The sequence below is a fragment of the Egretta garzetta genome, unplaced genomic scaffold, assembly GCF_000687185.1.
Source record: "Egretta garzetta isolate BGI_Z169 unplaced genomic scaffold, ASM68718v1 scaffold33, whole genome shotgun sequence".
NCBI lineage: Eukaryota > Metazoa > Chordata > Aves > Pelecaniformes > Ardeidae > Egretta > Egretta garzetta.
Window position 1 is genome coordinate 860,514 of NW_009259250.1, and position 25,124 is coordinate 885,637.

At 42.4% G+C, this 25,124-nt stretch overlaps 1 protein-coding gene across 3 annotated transcripts in view; it reads left to right on the plus strand.

Moving 5' to 3' along the window:
- ERGIC2 (ERGIC and golgi 2) overlaps positions 1-20,283 on the plus strand; it is a 27,930-nt gene extending 7,647 nt beyond the window's left edge. For 2 of the 3 annotated variants that reach the window (XM_009636067.2, XM_035891666.1), the window contains exons 5-14: positions 843-913; positions 2,422-2,462; positions 3,198-3,299; positions 4,793-4,888; positions 6,672-6,727; positions 7,679-7,777; positions 8,997-9,094; positions 13,132-13,294; positions 14,156-14,235; positions 15,021-20,282. In XM_009636067.2, the coding sequence (XP_009634362.1) occupies positions 843-913; positions 2,422-2,462; positions 3,198-3,299; positions 4,793-4,888; positions 6,672-6,727; positions 7,679-7,777; positions 8,997-9,094; positions 13,132-13,294; positions 14,156-14,235; positions 15,021-15,086 (872 nt within the window). In that variant the 3' untranslated portion in view covers positions 15,087-20,282. Of the gene's footprint in view, positions 1-842; positions 914-2,421; positions 2,463-3,197; positions 3,300-4,792; positions 4,889-6,671; positions 6,728-7,678; positions 7,778-8,996; positions 9,095-13,131; positions 13,295-14,155; positions 14,236-15,020 lie in introns of all 3 variants that reach the window. The other variant, XM_035891667.1, reaches the window with a different exon arrangement.
- The last annotated feature ends 4,841 nt before the right edge of the window (positions 20,284-25,124 follow it).

Here is a 25,124-nt window from a genome sequence, read left to right on the forward strand (position 1 = left end):
GGGTCTATTGTTTAACAATACCGGAACCACCGGGTAGTTTCATCCTCCTCATAAACATAGGGATGCCTTCCCATTTAAAGACAATGTTTACTATTCTTTTGACATCATTTAGGTAATGAACCATTATTTGTATGGACTAGTTTTGGTTGTCCTGGACTGAGAAAGAAAGGGAATACTACTTCTACCAGAAGTGCAAGCAAATCTTCAAGCCTCACTTTTTTGGCTAGGTTAGACCTTTCATTAACTGTATGGTACATCAGTACCATACAGTTTGTGTTTATCTCACAAGTATTAATTCACTGGTCATCCCTTCTTACTCTTAAAATTTATTTTTATCGTTTTCAGTTATTTTCCAGTTAGAATTTTCAGAATTTTTTATGCTGATTTTATTCTTTTTCTTTAAATTTGAGAAATAAACAAAACTTTATCCTCCCTTTTGACTAGCCTTGCTTTGGATTCAGTGCTTATGAAACAGGAGAAATATTTACGCATAGCAGATCCTAGAAAGCTTGTGTGTGTTGTTCATACAACATCTCTAAAGGTGTTACATCAGTGAGGAAATGTTGCAAATCTGAAAAGTTTGTTTCTGATCACTGTGCATCAGTTGATGACACCGTGATATGATAGGTTGAAAAGCAGGATTCTGTGGTTTCCCCCTACCTCCCAGTAATCTGCTTCTTGCCAGATTTGTTTTTCTTCTGTTTTGGACTTTGTTAACAAGGAACACTAACTTATACTGAAAGTTTACTGCTGTCCTGTGAAACTTCATTTGAGCTTGAACTTTTTCATTTGTTTATGGTCATCTGTATGACTCTAAGTATTTTTCTCCTTGTTTAAAATAGATGTGGGGGCTGATGTTCTGGATTTAGCAGAAACAATGGTTGCTTCTGCAGATGGGCTAATCTATGAACCAGTAAGTTGATTCTTACCTTTTATTTAAAAAGGGAATTGCTCTTTACTTGATGCAGAACACTGTTGGGCTGGCTTGCTTGCTTGCTTGTATTTTTTTCCCTGCAATTGGGCTGCACAGAACCTCCCCAAGTATTGTCTGATCCTTGAGTGAGGTCTGCAGTGCTTACTCCAGGCATCTCCTAGGGAAAAAGGCTAGCACTGGGATTTCTGCGTGTTCACTCTCTGCAAATACAGCAGGTTTGAATACAGCAGACTCCCAGATCAGTGCTTCTTAAGAAGCTAGTGATTTCTACAGCTAGTTATTTTTACACGTGCAAATTGCAGGGATAAATGCTAACAGGATTTGATGTGGAAGGAGAACTATCAGAGCTCTCATAAAAAGAGAATTGATGTAACTGCTTTTTAACTAGAAGAATACTATGATTCTAAAAGGGTCAGATAGTCACCATGATATCCTCATTATATGGAATGGCATTAAAAACTGTAAATTGGGTTAGTATCCTTTTAATTTCTGTATTGTGAACTGAAGGCTCTGTAACTGTGTAAGCTTATGCTCTTAAAGTGGTTTTGCTTGCATAATACAATAAGCTTTGAAGTAATTATGCTGTGTGAAAGTAATTTATCATTTACAGAAAACCTATTAGAGAATGTAACTTCATGCTGTAATTATTGCATTCTCTAATAACTGAACCATATTCCAAATTATAACAGTTTTGTCCAAATTGCTACTTGTGTGTGTGAGCAGGAAGAGGTGGCTGAATGAAAGGATGCGCTTGGGAAGGGGAAGGAGCTTGGGTTTGTTTGTTTGTTCTAAGGAAAACACTTCCTTTTGTCTGGACAGTCATCTCTGTGCTGCTGTAGCTGCTGCATGCTAGCAGTTGCCCCAGTGTTTATAATCTTAGGAAGTTTCCTCTTTCTATACTTGATATCTTTTGGCCATAGCTCTGGGTAGGTTTGAGCACTGCAGTTGAATTTACTGTCTGGAGCACATCAGTGTTAACAATATATAGATTTTAATTTGGTGCACAGATGTTGCTGGTGATATTCTTGTGCTGATGGAAGTTAAGGCCTAGAAAATAAACAATCTGCACCTGGACTCTTGCCTTTCAAAGGTTGCTCCTCTGCTTTTTGCATCAAACCCATACATGCCAGTTATATCAGTTAGAATTAAATTGCCACTTACTGCTGCTTCTAGCCCATGTTAGTCAAAGGCTAGAAGGGCAGAGACTGCTGACTTTACTTAAGAGATCTTTAGGAAATGATGCTGAAGTTATAAATGCAAACAAGTGAATAATTCAGGGGTGGGGGAGGGACAGGAATTTCTGTGCTTGAACACTAAATGTATTATTTACAATGCAAAGTCCTTTCAAAAACTCCAGTATGTGGTACCAAGCATGAAGTTGATTGTAACTCCCCACTCCTTCCTACACCCCAGTTCTCTTTTGGGTTTCGTGGATGGGACTTCAATGCTTCCTGCACATTTTATTACAGGTGTCATTTTTGTTTCAGGTAGTATTTGATCTCAGCCCGCAACAAAAAGAATGGCAAAGGTAAAGCACTGAGGTGCATGCCTGTGGTTTGTATTGTTTGTACTGGAAGTGACTTAGAGGTACACCAGAGTCGCATGACAGAATGATGTCTCGAGTCTAACAGCTTCTGCTTGTAATTCAAGAGTGCGACCTGTGAAAAGATACTAATTTACTTTGCTTTTCTCATGATTTGAGATCTCTGCTATGGAAAAAATTGGCTTTGGACTTATTTGTGAAATTGGGTCATGCAGTTGCAAGCCAAGATGTATGGACTCACTCGACTTATATTTCCAAATGAATGCTTGATAGCACAAGTTTTAGTCATGGATTCAGATGCACAACACAGATAGCTTGATATCTTAATGTCAAAGCTGAACCAGTAACAAATTGGCACATTCTTGTGGAAGCAAATGAGTTTGAGTCTTTCATATAACTGAATTGACACGCTGATTATCATTTGAACTGGAATAGCTTGTTGTGTCTGTGATTGCTATACTGATAGTCTTGTAATAGAACCTGGAGCTTATGTGGGAGTCTGCCTAGTTTTGGTGTTTTGGTAGCACACTGCTGTGGACACCAGAGCTTTAAGCTCTCTATAAAATATAATTCTCAAAGTTTTTATTGTAACACTTTAATACTGACACAAACCTTGCTAACTTCTCAATTTATAATCTGCAACTGAAGCTGATAATTAATTGTGATGTTATTTTTTGTTTTACTGTTGCATGCTTTCACACTTACCTGTGTAATCTTTAGGATGCTACAGCTAATTCAGAGTAGGCTTCAGGAAGAACACTCTCTTCAAGATGTGATATTCAAAAGTGCTTTTAAAAGCGGTTCCACAGCACTGCCGCCACGGTAAGAAAAATTGGGATGTTGCGTTGTCATTCCCCTCTCCTTTGCCCTATTTAATTAGACTTCACGTTTTATTGTGGTTATGATTTTTTTTTTTTCCATAAGATGAGGTGTAAGAAAGGAAGGCCTTACTGCTTTTTATTGCATTTTAAAATAGTATACTTGAGACTTGCTTTGGAGAGCTGTTGTTTTATGAAAACCTCTGGGATTTCCAACCTGGAGAAGGCTTCCAGTTTTGTCTGTGTATTTATACCTATATATGTATACATAATACAGACACATACATAAATATATACACACACCTTTTTAGTCCATTTTATCTGATGCTTCCTTTTTAATGTGAATTAGTAATGCCAAAGCAATAATAAACAGGAGTTTTGGGTTTTTTTTTTTTTAAATGAAAGAATATCTTTCTGTCCAGCAACTTGTTTTAAAAGTCCTGCTATTAGCTGTGACTTTATGGTTTTAAAAGAATCAACCTTTGAATAAAAATGTGTTTTGCTAGTAAATGTCCTGGTCTAAGATAGCACTGTTAAAATTGTATGGAGAAACCTTGTTTACACTTTATTCCAGCTACCCACAAAACACTGAGACACTAATACATAGAAGGCTTGGTCTGCCTGAATCTAGATGCTACGTGATTTCCCCGCCTCCCCCAGGGGAAAATGTTTTCTACATGAAAGCTGAAATTCCTTTCCCCTTAAAAACAAACAAGCAAACCCCACTAAGGCAAGCCATAAATAAAACAAAATGAACACTAAAAACGCTGTATGTGCTTTCCATGTTGTAATCTCCTTATTTGAGGACTACATACATCCTTTCTTCCTAAGGCAAGGCTAAAGAGGGCTCAAAAAATCTTTTTTTTTTCTCGTTTAGTTGATGTCTTCAAATTCATTAAGTCCTTCTGTGCCTCTATGATACTTGTTAGTGCAGTATTTGAGATGGTATTTATGCTTGAGATGTGCTTAAAATTTTTTTTTTTAATCTCCCTCTAAGGAGCGGATTTGGGAATATGTTCTGAGTTGTGGACATCCCAACAAGTGTGCGAAGAAGACAGTTCCATAAAAAATAAATGCTGAAAGCTGTTCTTGCTACAGTGTTGTTAGTGTGACTAATATATTTTACGTTCATTGTAGCATTAAAACTTGCCCAACAAACCATTTTTGGTAGATGTAATTGAAAAAAAAAAATCCCCAGGGCAGCGATATATACTTAAGGTCTTACGTTTTCTGTTCACATATTCAGATATCATAAGTTAGCTTTGTAGGCCAGATCTCCGAATGCAAGTATGAATGAAAGCTTATTGGTTTCATCAGACTGACCTTTATTAGATTCTTCCCCTTCCGCCACCCCTACTGTAATTCAGAAGAATACGCTAAGGAGAGGTAGATGATAATGCTGTATCTTTATGCTAGGAAGAAGAAATCTAACTGTACTGCTGTTACTTCTGTTAGTGAATGTTCTCAAGTACTCTTTGTGTTGCTGTGTTTGAACAGGGAAGATAACTCATTACAGTCTCCAGATGCATGCAGAATTCACGGTCATCTCTATGTCAATAAAGTGGCAGGGAACTTTCACATAACTGTGGGCAAGTATGTTCTGTTCAATTCCTGAAAATAAAAAAAAAAAAAACAAAACAACACAAAACCAGAAAACTTCTACATTTTATATAGTGCATGTATGTGTGTGTATGCTTTTACACTTTTGAGTTAATAACTGGTTTTTATTAACCTTTCCATATGCATGCTTGGTATTATTTTCTATGTGGTATCTTTTTCTTGCACAGTTAAAAAACAAATTTCTCCATAAGTTACTAAAACAGCGCAGTGCCTTGTTGCATGCAATGTAGTTGTTATGAATTCCAGTGTCTTACAGGATGAAAACTCTTGAAAATAGGTCCTGCCTAAATGTGTGACATGGAGTGGACTGCTTGTACTTGCCTCCATTCTCTGGGCCTGTCCAAACTTCTTTCTGTTGGTACACAGCTCACTAACGTGGATGAAGCGTAGATAGTGCCATTTCAGTGCTGAGATAACGTAGTTATAGAACCATAGTTAGGGAGCTATATGCCAGCTCATCTTGATTTGAGGAGAGACTTTCTGGTATGCATTGGCAGTGGTATTAACTGCATCCAAACTTGTGTTAACTGTTCTCTGTGCTCTCCAGCTCTGCTGTCTTCACTTGTCTTCCTGCCACCTGTGTCACCAGAGATTGTGGCATGCAGTCTGTACTCTCTAATTTATCCACGTGTAATTCCGGCTGCTGTCTTTGTGTGGCTATTTCTCCAAGTGTCACTTCTGTCTGGTCTTGTGCCACCTCTCTGATTTGCCCCTAGATGTCCAACTTCTTAAGCCCTTTTCAGAGCTGATCGTTTCAGCCTTTCAGCTGTATTGCCATCACTTCTCTCTTCCTGTCTCGGGTTCTGCAACCCTGAATAATCTTTTGCTTTCCTTTGCTTCCTTTTGTTCATCATTACGTTTGTACTTCTGCTAAATTGTTCTTTCTCTTCTTGTAGATTGTGTGGGGTTTTTTTGGGTTTTTTTTTTTTTTTTTATGTCTTTTCTCACTGGCTGCCTTTGTACCTTATTGCCTGGTTATTTATTGTAGTCCTATCTTAACTGGCCTCATTGTCTTTTTTCACCTTCTGTTTGTCCAAAACTTACATGCATTTGGTAACGATTTAACTTAAGCTAAGTAGGGACAGTTTCCTGCATTATTGGCTGGACTGGTAGGGATCAAGTGTGGCTGAGAGACTGTTTTACTTTCTAGACAGAGTTGCACTTTTTTCCCTCCCTCTTTGCACTGTTACCAGGCTCTGCATTGTATTTTCTTTGCAGGACTACAAACAAATACCCAGACCCAAAGTTAACTTGCTTAGCCAGGGAGCAAATACAGAGCATAGTTTAGTCATAGAACAAGTACGGTGAAGTTTTCGTTAGGCACTTGAGCAGCTCTGCAGCTTTTCATGTGGTAAGCCTTGGTGGCTCTTCTAGTAGCCTAGTGACTTGGTGTGGTTTTGAGATTCCCCAAAAGGCAAGATGCTAGTTTTGTGTAAGAGGGTTTTCATGAGTAGTATTCCTGTACCTTGTCATTCAGGCTGTCTGTACTTGGCAGTAATAAAAATGTCATAGTTTTTTAATACAGATACATGCAATTTTTATATATATGAAAGTTTGTAAAACCTATATATGTATTATATATATTTAAATGTATATATGTATAACATGCACATGTATTTTTTTATATATCTCTATAAAGTATTTATTGCAATAGAGGGGGAGAGGTAATTTTTCTACATAGTCCTGTTCAGGAAAATTGTCTCTTGTGTGGATTAATTAAACAAATTTTTCATAAAACAAATCTTGCTTTCTTTAGGGCAATACCACACCCTCGAGGCCATGCACACTTGGCAGCCCTTGTAAGCCACGAGTGTAAGTTTTCTGTCATCTCCATATGAACAAGTATAATTTTATTCAGCAATACATATGCTAGTGTAGGTTGCTGTTGTGAAGACGTTCTAGCAGAAGAATATTCTACACAATGTTACGGCTCAGTAGTGACTTACTTTCATATGTTTAACAGTATTAGTATTATCTTTAGGTTGCTTCTACAGTAATGATAACACAGGAATCTCAGATGTATTTTGTTGTGACTCAGATACCATATGAAATTCCTGTATTTCAGTCCAAACTACTTATCCCCTGCAAAATATGTTTTTATAAGGTTAAAAATTTCTGACCTTTGTCCTAGAAACTTAATTTTTAGGTTATGAGTCTAGATACTAAATGTGCCTTGCTGCCGGACTTACTGTGAGACAAGGGTGACTTACTGTGAAAAATGAACTTTGTGCTAGTTAAACCTCCAAGTGTCTGCCCATGAATTCATGTCAACACAAGTGTATAATATTAGAGAGCTTAAATACCTTTGCAAAATCAAGCTATGTAATAACTTGGCAGTTGCTTTATGCTTCCTCTGTACATTTCATTTATGAAATTTTAGTCTTTTAATACCATTACACACAGGAACCTGAACTGTAGAATAACTTCAGTATTTTGCCAACTAGAAATTTCCTGTTATGAAATTTTAACTCTCTTCAGCTCCAGGGTTGATTAAGATAAGAGTTACAATTTGGTTTAGAAATTCTTTTCTAGATGAATTCAATTTCTTTAAGAAATATTTTGGATTTCAGTTTTATTTGAAACACGTATGTAGATATATTGGTATAGTCACAGGCACAAAGCCAATGAAATGCACAGCAGTGTTTGAAATATTCTAATTAATGCATTTTCCAATGTGAGAAATGGATGCATCTTTTTCTCTGAGAAGAGTACAGGATCTCGTACTTAAAAATTGTTGTTTCATTCCTCTGTATTGTCTTTCAGCCTATAACTTCTCTCATAGAATAGATCATTTGTCATTTGGAGAGCTTATTCCTGGAATTATTAATCCTTTGGATGGAACAGAAAAAATAGCATCAGATCGTAAGTGTTGTGTGTTTAAAAAAAGCATAGTTTTCTCTATTTTTCCACTAATTACATTTAAAATATTACTGTGTTTCATGAATGTTGTGATTTATAAACAGCATGCCCTGCTAAATTTGGTAGCAAGCAATGCACTGTTCTATTACCTACATGGCATCATAAATGGGTGATTTCTTTTTAATATCAGTATCACTGCACTTCACTGTTTTCCTTGAAGTTAATGTGCAGTTTCTTCCAGATTTGTGTTACGTTGAAGTTACAGTATGTCTGAACATATTGCAAAGAATTTTGCAGCAGAATGCTGCAGAGGGGATTCATAGATAATTGTTGTCATAATGGGGAAAAATAAATCTTAATTTGGTTTAAAGAAAAAAATAGCATCAGGAGTCTTGGACTCTATTCCTATATTTTGTTTGTCGTTTCCATGGTGTATTTTGTGAGGCTACTACAGGAAGGGTTTGTGCATCACTTTGTTTCCTCATGCATAAATGAAGGAGTATAGTAACCTTCTTTACAGTGCTGCCCACGCCTCATCCTCTGACTTGCGTTCCCTGTGAGAGTGATCCCTAGAACATTCTAAAGCTGCTCTTGTCTCAAAGCCAGTCAGTCTGTTGGCTGTTCCAGCCAGAATGGTTTAGGGTAGTTGAAACAAATTGCTCCAGTCTATTGGTGTTCATTCTCTTAGGGAATTGCATGAAGACATAGTAATCATAAATACATAAGCATGCTGATTGCTCTAGAAGAATTCTCTGGAAGTCTGTCTAATCAACAGAAAAACCATAACCAGTTTAGAAGGGCTTCCAGCATTGTAAAGGAAATTTGGTGGCTAAAATCTATTCAAACCACTGTCAGGATACAGGTATCATGCGAAATGTGACTGTGAAACCTGTTCAGTTCTGGTGTCCTGAAAAACACTATCTATGCATTTCATTTGAAGCTATGAGTGACCTAACCTTAATGAATCTTTTCATTACATGGGTAAAAAGTAAATTTCTCTGAGTACAAATATGACATAGACCTTGCCCATGGAAACTAACTTTGTTCATGCTGATGGTGCTGAAGTAGTTCTGGCAGTGCAGGGACGCCTTGAAGAATGTCCCTAGTGTAAATGTTTAGCTGATTAACTGTTCTAAATGTTACTTGTTTGATTTATTTGTGAATCTCTCAGATGGTCTTTGACTCTGTACTTAATTCAACAGTGAGATTTGTTTTCTTCTAGACAACCAGATGTTCCAATATTTTATCACAGTTGTGCCAACCAAACTCCATACGTATAAAATTTCAGCAGAAACTCATCAATTTTCGGTGACAGAAAGGGTAAGTAGAAGTAAGAGAAAACCATGCGGAGAAAAATCTAACAGTGATTGTTCTTAAAAAAAGTTTGAATGTGAAAACATACACTTAGTTGTACCATGGTTTTGAAAACTCCTCTAGCGTGAAGAGACTCTTTGTAGAATGTTCCAGTGCACTAGATTTATCTGTAAATAATGTAATACTGATGGTAAAATATATATGCTTGGTGACACACGATAACTTCCTGCATTAGTGTTTTGCATCCGTAGATCTGGAGTCTGATATTAGAATTAATGAGAGATATCCAGACATTTCCACTTCACTAGATGCTAGTGGTGGTGGTGAAATCCTGTAAGTTCTAGGTCTGTAATCTTGTGTGTAGCTTTACAAATATTTAATCCACTTTTAGCTTTTTATCCATGTAGTAAGCAAACCAAAAAAACACAGCTCACCTGAATGTCGTGAACTTGGTTGTGGACTGTTAGAAAAGGAAACAAAGGTAGCTTGTATGAAAAACTAATCACACAGAAAGCATCTCTGTCTCTCAGCTGTCTTGTTTCACATTTTTTGAACCACCAACTTCAATTATTCTCCGACTAGGGAGCTTCCACTTCTGGGCTTTTAGTTCTGAATCCATAAAGAATGTAGTTACTGCAGCGTAGTACATGGGCAAATCGTAAGGTACTAATTTTAAAGACTGCTGTAAAGAAAAAGGCCTTATGTGTACCAGCTACATGTCTCATTTCCAGACACTGAACTCTGTTTTGATCTTTTATTCAAAAGCCAAAGAAAAAAATCTGTGTGAAGAGTTTAATTAAAAATGACAGATAAAGGAAGAGGTAAGAAGGAAGCCTTGGGTTGAAAGGAAGTTCAGAGATTAGGCTGCAGTTCACTGTAATACAGTTCGTGGTGTTCTCCAAGGGAGAAAAATCTTTATTTCCTCACAATTCCATGTTGTGCTTCTGAAAAATACATAGCTAGGGGAAATGGGATAGAGGTGATGCCTTCAGGTTTAACTTGGGACATGCAGACTGCTGAAGGGAAAGGTTTGCTCTAAAACTCGTGAAAGCTGGAGTAAAGAGAGGAACGAAGAGGAATTTCATAATGCAATATACTCCCATCTCCTGCTGGTCTAGCAATGTGCTTCATGTTTTCTCTGCACAATCTCTGCCATAACTAAGGCACTCCTTAAACTTCTGGACATGAGTCAACTACTTATCTTACTCCTTACGGCATTTTTTTATCTTGTATTAAATTTTTCTCTCCTTCTGCTGTAAAGATGGTTTCTGTCAATTAACTGGTTAGTCTTAGCTCTTTAATGTTTTTGTGGGGATGTATTTTTTAAGAAAGTTGCAACACAGTTGCTTAGGAGAAAAGCTGGTGAATAGTGGAGGTGAAGTGGCATCGCACGCTTGCTTGCTCTCACTAGGTAGCCTGCTTGCCTGTAAAGCTTGTTCGTGTTTCTCTTTGGACACCAAACACCCCTAGCAGATGAGCTGGGAAAGGCTATTAAGAACAGTTAACACTGAATAACTTAGTGCATTTATTTTATAAGAGTAGGCACATATGCAGACCTGGAAAAAGGTGGTCAGCTAGCCATGGCTAAAACTTGGATATGTAAACAGACGTATCCTGGTGAACAGACCAGGAAACAGAGTTTGAAAGGTGTGAACAGAATCATCTCCACTATTGTTGATGTTTGAGACACTGTTTTTATCTATGTTAAAAAAAAAAATAATTCTAGCAAGGCTTCACTGATATCTGATGCAGGGCTAGTTATTTTCACTAGGTTTTAGCAACCAGCCGTTAAACCTTCTGCAGCAGTAGATGCTAGAAGCTGAACAAAATGGTTTCTGGAAAAAGAATCGTGATCCGAGGGCTGGAGCACCTCTGCTATGAGGACAGGCTGAGGGGGTTGGGCTTGTTCAGCCTGGAGAAGAGAAGGCTGCGGGGAGACCTGATTACGGCCTTTCAATACCTAAAGGGGGCCTATAGGAAAGATGGGGAAAATCTTTTTAGTAGGGCCAGCTGTGACAAGACAAGGGGTAATGGTTTTAAACTAAACCAGGGTAGGTTTAGACTAGATATAAGGAAGAAATTCTTTACAGTGAGGGTGGTGAAACACTGGAACAGGTTACCCAGAGAGGTGGTGGGGCCCCATCCCTGGAAGCATTCAAGGCCAGGTTGGCTGGGGCTCTGAGCAACCTGATCTGGTTAGGGGTGTCCCTGCTCCTGCAGGGGGGTTGGACTAGATGACCTCTAGGGGTCCCTTCCAACCCAAAACATTCTATGATTCTATGATCTTTTGAGGGTGGAGTTTTGGGTGTTCTGTTTAACTTCATGTTATTTTTTCACCATTTGACCTCAAAAGACAATAAGGCTTAGGGAAATAATATATGAAAAACAAACAAACAAAAACATTTTTTTTGTCCCTTGCCGACGGTGAGGTTGTGTTTAACTACCTTCAGTCTTCTCCTCCTTCTTAGTATGCCTGGTCATCCATCGTCTAATGCTGAATGTTTGTACGCTTTTGAAATACAGAAAGCATTCTGTACTCTTCTGGGGGTTTTTTGTTGTTGTTTTTTTAACCATTGCAAAGTTTCTGTGACCTGTTATCACAACTGATACATTTTTTTGGCATCCTGTTTACTTTGATAGAAAAATAAACAATATGGTTTATGTCAAGGTTAGCTGACTGGAGAAGTTGCTTAGCCTCTATTTTCCAAAGTGGTGGTCTGGGTTTTTTGTGCTGTACTGTGCATGGGTTTTGAGCACAGATTGTTAAATCTACAGGTGAAATGGAGTGGTGATATATTGCTTTTCTGTTCAGTCTTGCTTGTCTGTCTTCTCTGCTCTTGTTAGCGTGGACATGGCTGAGTTTGTCTTCAGTCAATTATGTTCTTTTCTGCTGCCCTTGTGTATTTTCAGCCAGACTTACTTGGCAGTGCATTTATCAACACCTTTCACTAACAACAAAACGATAGCAAACTTTTGAAAGAAACTTAAGGTAGTGCTGAGGTTTTTTTCTCCTGAAACCTTTTTTAAAAAATCAGAGCCACACTCTCCTCTTTGGGGTCTTTTTGGTTTAAGAATTTGGACAAATGAGAAGAAACTGTAGAAGTTCTTACATTAGGACTGAGGCATCTGATCTGTGTAGAGTAGTCATGGTGAGTTAGTGATTATTTTTATCAAGGTGTATTTCTTGCTGTCTGACTGTTGTCTGAAATGACCTGGCTGACAGAAATTTTGAATAGAGGCTTGATACTGGTATTCAGTTTTCAGACCCCAGAAATTTTGATCTTTTTCCCTTTTTTTTTTTTTTTTTTAAAATCAAAATAATGATTTATGGCTTATGTGTAAGTATGCACTGAGGGGAAAAAATGGCATTGGTCTAATTTAACTTAAGCTTCTGAATTTCCATTATGGTATGCTCTAGTTTAGGGTCTTCCCTGACACTTTTAAGAACCAGCAATTAAATCTGCTGTGGCATGTGAATCTAGACATATGCTCCAAGGAAGAAGGAGGATGAAGCCTAATGAGTCTTCCGTGCAGTATGTAGATTTATATATACCCTCTGGGAAAACTGCCATAGCCAAGGCTGTTCAACAGCTTAAATGTCTCCTGAAGGTCTCATCCTGATTTAAATGATTAATAGCAGCGCGTAAAGTAGGAAGAGTTGAGGCACTGTATTAGATCAGTGCACTCACTTGAGTTCACAGGCTAGACCAAGACTGTGGCGCTTTTCGTCATAGGTGCCAAAAGCAACCTAGTTAAAAACATCCTTGTTTAAAGGACCATGTAAGCAAATCTTGAGAGGATAGTACCAGAGCCTGATCGTGAACATTGGTATGCAGCGCAGAAGACCAGTGACCAGGAAAGTAAATTGTTGTTTAATGATGATTGCCTTTTAGAAGGTACTGGTCAAAGTTATCTTGATGTTCTCTGGTCTTCTGTTGATTGCTAACTCTGATTACGTAGGTCTTTGTCATCACATCTAGTAAGATTGTTTTCCTTGTGGCTAATAAGAAGTGACCAACTTGTGTTTCTCTCTCTTCTTTCAGGAAAGAGTAATTAACCATGCAGCTGGCAGCCATGGGGTGTCAGGAATATTCATGAAATATGATATCAGTTCACTTATGGTGACAGTGACAGAAGAACACATGCCTTTTTGGCAGTTCTTGGTGAGGCTCTGTGGCATTATTGGGGGAATTTTTTCAACTACAGGTAAGTATCGGTGCTTTCCCTCTTAAGTTCTACCAGAATATTTTTTTTTTTGGTCATGGTGATTGTTATGGATAAAGTAGAGTGGCGTCCTGAACCTTTACCAGGTTTAAGATGAAATGCCCATTTGTGTGCACTGAAATGTGCAATGAAAGCTACTCATTTTTGGTGTCCCAGTGTGCTGTTTCTGCTGTTCTGAGGGCCTGTTGTTTCCTTTTTGGTAACTATAGCATAGTTTATTTATTTCTGAAAGAGTAAGGAGAGATATAGCTAGATATACACACACACACACACAGACTTTTGATATTCTGTGTATTTCCTATAGTTGGAATCCAGTGCCAAATCAGTGCTAGGAGTTGAGATAAAATGTCCATCTGAAGTAATTGGGAGGATTTTCCTTGTGTAACTTGTCAATGTACTGTAAGATTTGCTCCTTCAAAGAAAATAAACTAATTTGGAAAGGCACAATTCACTTATTAGTCAAGACATAATAGGGTATCTTGATTACATTTCTTTTCTTGGCTTTCACTTGAAGTGAGCATGGTAAAGAGACCTTGAACTAAGAGCTCTCTTTCAAAGTAGGTATTTCTGTCCTACAGAATGTATTTTCACCCATGAAAGCCAGGCAGAGGGAATTATATCTGCTTGTATAGCTTTGCTTTTGCTTTTACTGATGTGTTTCAGAATGTTAGAATTCCCCCCACCCTTGATGTTTCCTTTTTTATGTTAATTTCTCAGTGTTTTGCACACTGGTTTACTGAACTGTGTCCCGTTTAAGTGTCGTTTAGAGTTTTGTTGTAATACTTTTATAAATAGTACAGTTTTACTACTTGTGACAATATTAAATCTTGTTTGACATTGCAGGAATTTTACATGGCTTTGGAAGATTTGTAGCAGAAGTTATTTTTTGCCGTTTCAGACTGGGCTCTTACAGATCCACATCAGTAAGAAAAACTTTCTCTGAAAACATTAAATGAGTGGTACAGCTACCTGAGGATGGATGATAAGGACAACTTTGGGACTCAGTCCCAGCAGAATTTAAGATGCTTGCAGTATACCCTCCCCTTGACATATATATGAGCAGAGATTCAACAGCTTTTAAAATAGTTGGAAAACCTAACATGTAAGGAAGCAAGGTGCTTTCTAAGAAGCTGAATTAATGAAACGGGGTCTCTTGGAGATTTCTCTCCTACATTCCCTCCATTGTCCTTACTATATTATTTTTATTTTCACATTGCTACAAAAATTACGCGTGTTTCCAGGCCTCAACAGTCTGTCTCGCAGATTATTCTTCTGCTTGGCCTGCTGACCGAAGAAGAGGCACTGCATGCTGCAGGGGCTCAGTGTTGCTACTGATTAGCCTGCAGGCTACTGCCAAGCAGTATGAAAGAGCTGAGCAGTCTTTACCTTTCCCTTCATTGGACATCAGTAGGATTGCTCCTCTAGCAACTACTTGATTTTTATTTTTCTTTTATTTTTCCCATTTAAGCCTGTAGGTAGCCCTTAAGACTTTTGCCTTTCTCCCAGATTTGGTTGAAGTTTGCCAGAAGGCAAGTTTATGTGAGTGGGGGTAAAGGAGGGAAGGCAAGCAGATTAGCATAATTTTTGTTTGGGAGACCAGGCAAAGGGCATACAAGATGCCCAAGAATGAAGTGTGTGTTTTGGGGGAGGAAGAAGAGATTCTGTTTCTGGACAAGTCATTCATAACACTTTGTTTTTGTTTGACTAGGTCCCACTTCCTGATGGCCACACAAACAACCACTTACCTCTAATTACAGACAATAGTACGCATTAGCCTCCTGAGAAAACTTTCTTTCTGCCTGATACAGAAGACGTTTTTGTTTTTGTTTTTTTTATAATAAAGAAAACATTGTGCAATATGCTGAGGCAGTGCTGATGGGCAGCAAAAAGCGAAGCCTTTACAAAAAAAAACCCCAACCAACCAAGAAAACAACTTGTGTAATTTTTTTTGTCTTTCTAAGTGCACATGGAGTCATAGGAGGTTGTCAGACCAGTGAGGTGGACCAACTTCTGGAGATTAAAGGAGCGTTGCTGCCAATGCAGTCTTCATGGTCGAGCTGAATGTCTTTGGGATGACTGCCGTTGACCACTGAAGCATCCTGGTGATCTGTGCCTGGGTTAGCGGGCTCCAAGGAGAAGAGTACAAGTGGGATGTGCGGAAGGGCTGGGCAGCAGGCAAAGAGGGACAGTAACAGAGCTGCGATTTCTCTTCAGTGTACAAACTGGCGTTTGGGTTTTCTTGTTCTTTTGTAACGGTGGGGCTGGCGGCTAAGATGCTGTTCTTACAGGTGGGGAGCGATCCTAGAAAATCCTGAAGAAGAGGGAGACAAGAGAGAACTCAGGGAGTAAGGTGGAGCCCAAGCCATAATGTTGGTCATAGCCGCTGCCTTTCTGTAGTCCCACCATTCCTTAGTGGAAGAAATTTAACACGGAGCAGAAGAGTTCCTCTGTGTTTTTCCACAGCCGCTTTGCCAACAGTGAGAATATCGCTTCTGAAGTTGATGTGGGAAGTGCCCAAGGGCTCTGAGAGCATGGGCTCCAGTGTGCACAGTTTTTTTGACTTGGAATAAGAAGCCTTTTAAATAAGGCATTTGACTGTAGTTTTGATAAAAGGCAAGACTCCCTAGCAAAAGATCAGGAAATCTTCATACGCCTCTTTCTTGGCAAAGAAATTGCTTTGATGGAACCTTTGTTGTACCCCTGCCATGTATGTAAATCCTGGAGATGGGGAGGAAAAAGAGCAAGAAGCTGCCTTGCTTTGGTTCAGCAAAATATTGCAGAAATGCGGAATTTGGGGCAGCTGGGATGTCTGCTAGCCCAGGCAGGGAGTGGTGGAGTTGGTAGTAGGTGACTTCAGGGAATCTGATTCATTTTGCTGCAGGCAGATGAGAAGGATCTGCAGAATTAATCCTTATTGTCCATGAAGGTTTTTGTAAAATAAATGAAGAGAGCAATATCAGTTTTATATTGTAAATATGCTACTGAGAATGAATGTTATTAATGCAGATGGTGCTTTGAGAAACTAAACATGCTCTTACTGCCGAACTACTGGCACACACCTGTGGTTAAACAGTTATTCCACCAGGGTAAAAAATTAATAATATGATTCCTTCTCAAAAAAACTGATTTAATAATATATTAGGAGATAATGCTGACCCTGGCCTTACTCACCATGGAATGAATATTATAATTGAGAGGACTAATTATGGAAAAATAAAAATCTCTGTGGCGTTGTCAGATTTTGCTGACTTCTGTTAATGTACTTGATAGAACACCTGGATCTTGGTGATGAGCACAGTGTAAATAATGTAGCTGATTTGCTATGCAAAGCAAAGGGCTTCCTAAGCTGAGATATTATATGAAATAGTAAATAAATGTGGGAAATGAGGAAAGACCTTTGTTCAGTTCGATGGTTGAGAAACGGAAGTTTGAGGAAGCCAGGTCTTTGGGGTTGACGGCCAGGTTTGCGGTTTTCTCTTTCGTGTGGTTTTGTTTTGTTTTGTTTTAACACTGATTAGAACTCCAGCAACTTGAGAAACTCTTGTCCTCAATGAGCAAGAAAATCAAAAGCTGTAAATTTTTGGTTCCTATTTCTCTTGGGCATTTCCCTCTGAGGTTTCTCCCCTACTTCTGCTCGGACTGGTTCTGCTTTGGGCTTTGTCCTAACACTTCTTTCTTAGCTGCCTGGAACAGACTGTGCTGGTGGGAGATACTGATCTCTGTTGACTTTCTGTACCAGAACTTAAATGTTGTTTTCTATTCTCACATAAAAGAGCCAAGCAGCTCAGTGTGTCTTAAATCCTTGTGTGGCGTATTTGTGGTCTTCTGTCAGAGCAAAGCTTGTGTGGCGGCTGGTTGCTGATGGAAGAAAGTTTGGGATCGACTTCCAGATGTGAGATGCTACATTGTGGAGTGAACACAGGATCAGCTGCGTGTGTGCTGCTGTGCTGTTTGCTTTCTCTCCACAGAGGGTTTGGCTGTTACAGCTCGCACTGCGTGCCCTTGTGCCACGTGTTGTCATTAGTTCAACCAGCGTGTGCAAGGGAGTTCCAGAGAAAATAGCAGTTTGTTGCAGTGACTTTTTTTTGTCACATGTTTGTTTACATTGTGTAAAAGTGAGCGTAGTACGGAAAAATGAAAGGAATGGGTGTCTCAAGGGAAACGGAAACCCTGATGCGATGAGTGTTTTCTGAAAGGGGGATAGTAGATGAAAAATACCCATTGCGCCATCAGAAAAGATGGTCAAATTACATATTTTTATCTTTGGCTCTTACAAGATGTTGAAGAGAGAGAATACATGGGGAGGAAATTTTTAACCTTCATAAGGTACGTTTGTAGCATGCCATTTGCAGACTACTCTGACTCCCCTGCCCCCCTCAGCTGTCTTTCCGGGGCAAAAAGTCTTTCCCACTTCCATCTGGCATGGTTTGAGTTTTGCTTTGCTGCTACCATGCTCTCATGGGCTTTAGGTTGTGTTAGCAGGGGCGCGGTTGCCTTGACTTCTTCCGAGACCTGGAATGCTGTGCCTGCATGTGGGTGTCCCCCGGGTCCCTGGAGCTGCACCCCAGTGTCATGGAAAGCTGGTGCCAGCCCCAAGAGGTGGGGAGGGGATGGGAGCAGGTATTTCTCAAGTAATTCTGTTGCTTTTAGGGCTCTAGAGGAAATGCTGAGCTGGGTTTTTAAGAGGACAGACCACCTTCAGCCCTGTCGCCTGCAAGCCGGAATTCACACGGCGTTGACAAGGAGTCACTGTAAAATGTCTGAGTTAAGATGACGCACTTCACTACTGTGTTTCTGGATGTATTTTGCAAAAGATTTCTGATTAGAGAAAGAAAAAAGCAAGGATGTAGCCAGCCCAGGAGTTTGGTAAGGGCACTTGCTTGCTTTGTAGTACAGCAGCAGAGGGGACGAGATGTTTCGGTGGGCCGGGGAGGCCGTGCAGGGCAGCTACCTGGTCTGTGGAGGAGACAGCAAGAGCAAGCTAGCAGGGTAAAAACTGAAGACGTGATCAAAAGCCACAGTTGCGAGAGAGAATTCTGGGGGGGGAAGAGTTGATCATGAGCTGACCTAAGGAGTAAATTCACATAATACATAATATCACTCGTCTAGAAGACAGCATTGTGCTCTTGAGTCATGTGGGAGGTGCTGTGTTGGGTGTAGGTGAACAGCGTGACAGGGGAAGTTGGGCTGTGATGGATCCTACTGTACGTTGTGGCTACCATCTTCATGCTGCCCATTGCTCTGTCTTACCACCTTCTCTGGGGTGTGCATTGGTGCCTAGTGCGGGACAGACCACGAGAAGAGAGTGAAGTGGGTGTATGAATGGAAATTGCCCTACTTCAGGCTCTTTTCATTTTCTGCCCCAGCTTTTCTAGCAGATGTTTTGGGGTTCTCGCTGGTGGGGAGGTGAGGAAGAAATGCATGTGTGTCTGTAGCAGGAGAGGGGTTGGGTTAGCCGATGTAGCAAGCTTTCTTTAAAAAAGCAAACCCCAGCTGCTCTTCACTCCCCTGAAATTCTCATCCTAGAAATAGATGAGTAATTTGAAAGAAAATCCAGCTATTTCCACCTCAAAAGCACCCTGGTGGGGACCTGCACTGTGGGTGCAGTGCCCGGCCTTTCTCTGCAGCTGCTGGCTCTGCCCCAGGTGGCTGCTTGTGTCCATGGGGTGGTCCGTGGCGGGACAGGGAGACGTGCCGGTGAAGTCAGTCCTACACGGAGCTGGGCAAGGACTCTCCCTCCTCTGCCTTGCCCTGCCCAAGATCCTCTTAAGCTTTTCAGGGACCAATTTGACAAACTGAGCCCTAAGCTGTCAGCATAGTTGCTTAGGAACAATCAGAGGCAGATACACATTTGGTGTAAATGCAACTGTGATTAACTGTACAGACCAAGCCAAGGTCGGGGAGGCAGCTGTTGCCTTGTTCTGCTGTCAGGTTCTTTGCGAAGATCCAGCACGGAGGATGTCTTGCATAACTTGGTACTGGTGCAGTAACATTGAAGCAGGAGGGATGCAAACAACTTGGTCACATCTCTGGTGGCATTGATGATACTAAAACTCCCTGCTCTCTCTCTTTGGAGGTAACCAAGCACTGCAGCTTTTTTCTGGGAAGATGGGAAATGAGAACAGGTTGTTTGGGGATACTTGCAAAGATCTCTGTTTTTAAAAGGCACCCCAGAAGGCAGGGGCGTGGGAGGATACATCTACTACACACATTGCCTACTCGGGTTGGTGCTTAGTTGCAAAGTTACTTCTGGTAGAGACACTTTTTTTCCTACCAACACTCAGTTAATGCAAATCGTGTCTAGTATTTGGCCTTGTCAGTTGCTTAGAGAAAATGTCCTTGCCTGCATAATAGTTAATGTATAGAAGTTAATGCTTCAAGAAGCCCTAAGGGACTCTGCCTGCTGCCTTTGGTGCCCTGGCAAAGGTTTGGCATTGTAGGTCTGTCCGCCTGCCCGTGCAGGCCACATTACAGCACTGGCATGCATGTCAGCTGGCTTAGTTAAGATGACATGAAATGCTTCATCTTTTCTGTTTGCCATGGCTTAGTGTCCTTTCCAAAGCGTTTCTGGTTGCTGCTGGCCCAGGAGCAAGGTGGCGTCACCTTTTCCTGCCTTCCAGAAGACCTTTCTGAGAGCTGGTCCATAAATTCATTAGAGCAGAAACCTTGAAAGCTGGGTGGTGCAGCGTGCTTTCTGCAGGAGAGAGCTGGAGGCACGGTCTGCGAACGTGAGCCTCTCCCTGGCTTCGACATACCAGAATTCAGGCAAAATCTTACTGTGAGTTGGTTGTTTTCTTTTTTTGTTCTGTGGGTATCAATAGAAATGTTCAGAGTCCCAGGAGCAGCAACTTGAGGTGTAAAAAACAGAAAGCCAGACACGCTGGTGGCTTTCTGACCTCCCCCAGGAAGGATGATCCCTGCTCCTCTCTGGGCCAAGGCCACCGGAGTCCTCTCAGCAGGAGCCTCCACCTGCCTGTGCCCCTGCCACCTGTGCCAGTTTTACTGGCACTGCAGACACTGAATATTGATGATTTTTTTTCTTCTTTTCCTTCCACCAGGACTGATTGCTCTGCACCAGCTACTTCTGAGCCCTTGCAGAGCTTAGGTGTTCTCATCCTTTCCTGGGTTTAGCTCTAACAACTGTAAAAACAGGGAGTTTAATGTTTTGGTTTTGTTGTTTTTTTTTTTCCTTGCAAACTTTCCTGTAATTACAAGGTGGGAGGGTGTTTTACCATGAGACTTCCTAGTTGCAGAGTGCTCAGCACATACTATTATTTTGGAAGAGAAAAAAAAAAGGGGAGGGAGGTGACTTTTGACACATGGATACTATTTGAAAATCACTGTTTACTGAAGCTTAATTACCTGACTGGTAGGTAGTTATTAAAAGCGAGTATGAACAACCATGGCACTTAAAAGGAGCAGGGCTGCCGGGCAGCCCAGGCCTCCGGCTCTCTGCCCGTTAGGGGCTGCTGTTGCTCCGCTTCACCCGGGAGCATGGGCTGTAGCAGGGGTCTTCAAAGAAAAGTTTAGAAATTCCCTTTTCAAATTTGAAACTATTTTGGAGTGATAGGAAACTCATTAAGCCTTTACTTGTGCGCATGTGGTATGACAGCATTCCTTGAGTTTTGCCTAGACCTGACAGTGTTAGACGAATGCAAAGGGTCATTGCTGTAGCCGTCTGTGGAGCCATGCGGAGAAGGGAAATGCCTTCCTTCAAGTGGCTGGCATCACCGCAGGGGCAGCGGATGGGCTTTTGGTCCTCTGGCAGCAGCACTCAGAGAGGCCTGGCCAGGTGGAGAAGGTGTCAGCCCCGTTCCATGGATGGTTTCCCCAAAGAGAGGAGCCCTGGGGGCCATGTCTGAGCCTTGGGGGCTTGTCCCAACACCCGAGGTGGCCTCCCTTAGTCCCGGAAGATGAACTGTGGGTGCAAGTGGAGCACCTTGGGGTCAGCACCCACTTCGTCGAGCCCCAGGGCATCAGCCTGACTTGTCTTGCTTTGCCCACCTGTGGATGTAGCTCAGTAGAGTACCAAATTTTGGAGCAGTGGGCTTCAAAATGGTAAAGTTCATGAGTTTCATGTGGGCGTTCATCAGGAAATGTAAGAAAATCTCTAGTGCATAAAACCGGCTTCCCCATATGTTTGTTTAAGGTCTCGCCCAAAGCCACCGGGGTTCAGTGGCATCTCCTGGCCGGTGTGCACAGACCTGTTGCTTCCCAGCCTGGCTGAGGGGCACAGGGGCAGGCACCAGGCAGCTGTGGGCGGGATGGGCTCATTTCGGGGCGCGATGCACCTCCTTGGGAGGAAGGTGCTGGGGGGATGGATGCTGCCAGAAGCAGCTGCTTTGGGCCGCCCTGTCTCTTGCCAGCCCCCCGAAACACCCCTGCACCAGGGTGGGCGGCTGGGCTTGACCTCCCTCAGCCCTGCACGGCCTTCACTCAGAAAAACTGAACGGGTTCTCCCCCTCTTCCAGCCTGCTGCGGACCTGGTCGGGGAGCAGCGGCGAGGGAGGGAGCTGCCCTGGGGTCCAGGCGGTGCTGGGGGGACGGCTGCGGGGGAGCTGCCATGGTGCCGCCTGTGGGTTTTTTTTTTTTTTTTTTTTTTTTAAATTTATTTATCGTGACCTCTGATGGTAACAGCGTGAAGCTGACGTTTCTGAGCCTCAGCCTTAGCTTAGTTGGTTTAAATTCCAAACTTCAGAGCCCAGGAGCCTGGTGGGTGGTGGTGGGGGCGGATGGTTCTTGCTGCCTCTCAGGGAGCAGATGTGTTTCAAGGCAGCCGCCAAGACGTCAAGGCAAGGCAAAGCAGTGCTGAGCATCAAGGAACTGAAGTTAATGTCTCTGCAGCTCAGAGAGCTTCCATTGCCACTGTATGATTTGTCTCTACAACATAAAGGCTTGTCCTGCCACGCTGTCTCCTCTTGGCCGATGGTCCTGCGTGGGCTGGGGTCTGCAGGAGCCGATGAAACTTGGAGCAAGGGGAGAGGTGGCGATGCTGGAGGTGCGTGACCCTGTCACCATGTTGGGCTGACCCAGGGGAGCCCAAGGCCTCTCCTTTCCCTCTGACTAGCTCTGGGTTGTCCTTCCCTTGAGAAAGGATTTAAACCAGGAGCTTGTCACAAAGGCTTTTTTCCCTTTTGCAACCTCCTGACTTAAGTGGCTTATGCAGAACGGAGACAGTGCAAAGAGTGAGCCTGGCCTCGGGCTGCTCCTCCACAGCAGTTGTGCTCTGTTCCCCTCTGCGGGGCCTTGCCCGGGGCATGGCAGCCCCTGGCACCCCTCCCTCTGCCCCCTACCAGCACCCGCTGGTCCCTGAGCCCTCCCTCCCTGGATGGGTGGCTTTACTCGAGTGGTTCAGTGAGCCACCTCCAGCCCCACGGGAGTTGGCTGGCTTGGGGGTCGGTGGGGAACCACAGCTGTTGCTGATTTATGCTTTGGGGGGGGGAGGCATCCTCTGGGGTGTGACTGAGCTGAGGGAGCCCAGCGCTGCCCAGGCAGCCACTGCCACCAGGTTGTCACCCCCAGCACCAGTGTCCCCATGGCCACTGTTCAGATGTTGAGCTTTGGGAGGGGGACTGGTGGGGAAGGGGCAGTGGCTGCCTTTTAGCGGTGAGGTTTGCTTTTCTCTTCCCATTTCTTTCCCAGTGAGGAAGTCTGGGCAGGAGCCAGCCCACGCCCTGGCCCTCAAGTGGGGGCCCATGGGGCAGGAAAGGCGAGAGCTGCCCCGCCGGGTGCAGCCCCCAGGGTCATGGCCGTGATGGTGCCGTGAGGGCAGGCAGTGCCCTGGGGAGGACGTTTGCTGGGCAGCCCTGTGCTGCCACCGGCCTGCTCGCCTCCCCTCCTTGGTGTGTTTCGGAAGGAGGGAAGAGCCGTGGGGCTGTCCCGGCGCTGCATGGGGACGTTTTCTGCCCTGCCCTCCCTGCCAGGACAGCCCTGCAGGGGTGGGATTCATGGGGTCCCAATGGCAGCACCAAAAGCTGGGTACCTGGCCCCTGCAGTGGGAAGGATGCGAGGCTGGGATGCCAGCGGACCGTGCCGCTGAGCGCTGTCGCACTGTCAGCATCTCTTACTTTTATTTTTTTTTTTCCTTTTTTTTTTCTCTTTTCTCCCCCGCCCCAGACTGCAAAATGGTTTCTGTGCTTCTCAGCTGGACGGGAACAGAGTGAAAGCCCACCCCAGCAAACAGCCCTGCCCCTCTTCCAGGCCCAGGGCAGGAGGCAGCGCCAGGAGGTGGCATGGGAAAAGCATGGAAAAGGAAAAGGCAGAGAGAGAAACAGGGGAGAAAGAGAAACAGAGAAAGGTTTTTTTATTTTTTGCCCCCTTTCTATCCACTTTACCTTTTCAGGTCATTGATGCTAATGGGCTGTGGTGGAAGTGAAGTAAATAATGACATATGCCAGAGATGTAACATTGATTTTTAAGTCTCTTCTCCCTAATTAGTCACAGCTTTTGTAGGGACTGATGGCCAGGCTTAACAAACCTGACAGTGTTCGCCTGCCGCCTTCTCAGGCCGCAAGGAAATCAAAGTGACACAGAAGAAAAGGAAAAAAAGCAGCAGCCTTAACTCACTTTTACTTTCATTTTGGTTTTAGCAAAATCATATTGGGCTAGTTTTAAAAAATTACTGGGTTTTTTTTGGTCGACCTATGGGTATATCATAATTTTAAATAACTTCTTAAAAATAACTCCAGCTTATTGCTCAGTCCACATAAACTATGTAAATGGTAGGTACCAGCCAGCATAAGATCACTGCAGGGAAAAAAAGTTGTTCTGCAATTTGATGATTCTTGTAATTTTGTTACTTAATTGAACAGGACCTTGTGTAAGTCCTGCAGAGTCCTCCTGACGCGTCTGCAGCTACAGGCGCGGCTGCCTCCGTGCAGGATTCTGCGCAGCTCACAAACGTGGCGAAGAACCTTCTTGAAGGTGAACACGGGACATTTCACTTCCTCTGGCTTCTGAATTTTTTGCTAAACTAGGGTTCCCTTTGCTAAACCAACAATAACACGTCTTGTGGATTGGTTTCCCTCTTCAAATTACGAATTTTAAAATACAGATATGCAGTAAGTGTGATTCTCCGCTCTCATGCAATTACATTGCTCTGTATTTATTAAGCTAACAAAATTGTTATTAAGCTACAACCCTGCCTAACCAAAACAAAAAAAATTTGGAAAAGTTACCAAAACATGTAAGCCACTCAACGTAACTTTTTAATTTATACTTGTTTAAAGGCCTTGAAGAAGGTTTTATGTAAGAGACTGTGCAGGTCAGCACAGTCCTGGGATGAGTGCATAATGCGGATGAAGAACTAATTCAGACAGAAAAAACAGAACAACAGCTCGTTCTGAGCGAAAATGTGGTTCTCTTAAGACAGGCAACAGGAGCTTTTTCTTGATGAATGACTTAAAGGACAGAATATAAGTGAGGAGTTGTTCATAGGCTTTTCTACTTGAAAGACCGATAGGAAAACACGAATGTCATTGTCCTTTCCTCACTCACTGAGCCTCATTCTTTTCCCTTACTGCGTTCTCCTGTCTCTGGTCTCTGAAGAGTTCATCACAAAATGGATTATTTGTCTTGCTGGCTCCAGGCAGGTGGGTATTTAGTGGCAGCAATGACGAACGCCCGTGTTTGGGGCCCAGCTCACACCCAGGCGGCCTCGTTCTCCCTCCCCCATTCCGCGTCCCAGGTTTACCCTGGTGTGATAAATGACCGAGTCCCAGATAGGGTTTCAATCAAAATTAACAGTTTATTAAACGAATAAAAGCAAGCAAACAGCGCTGGGTGCGCCGGGAGCCTCTGCTCTACCAAGACG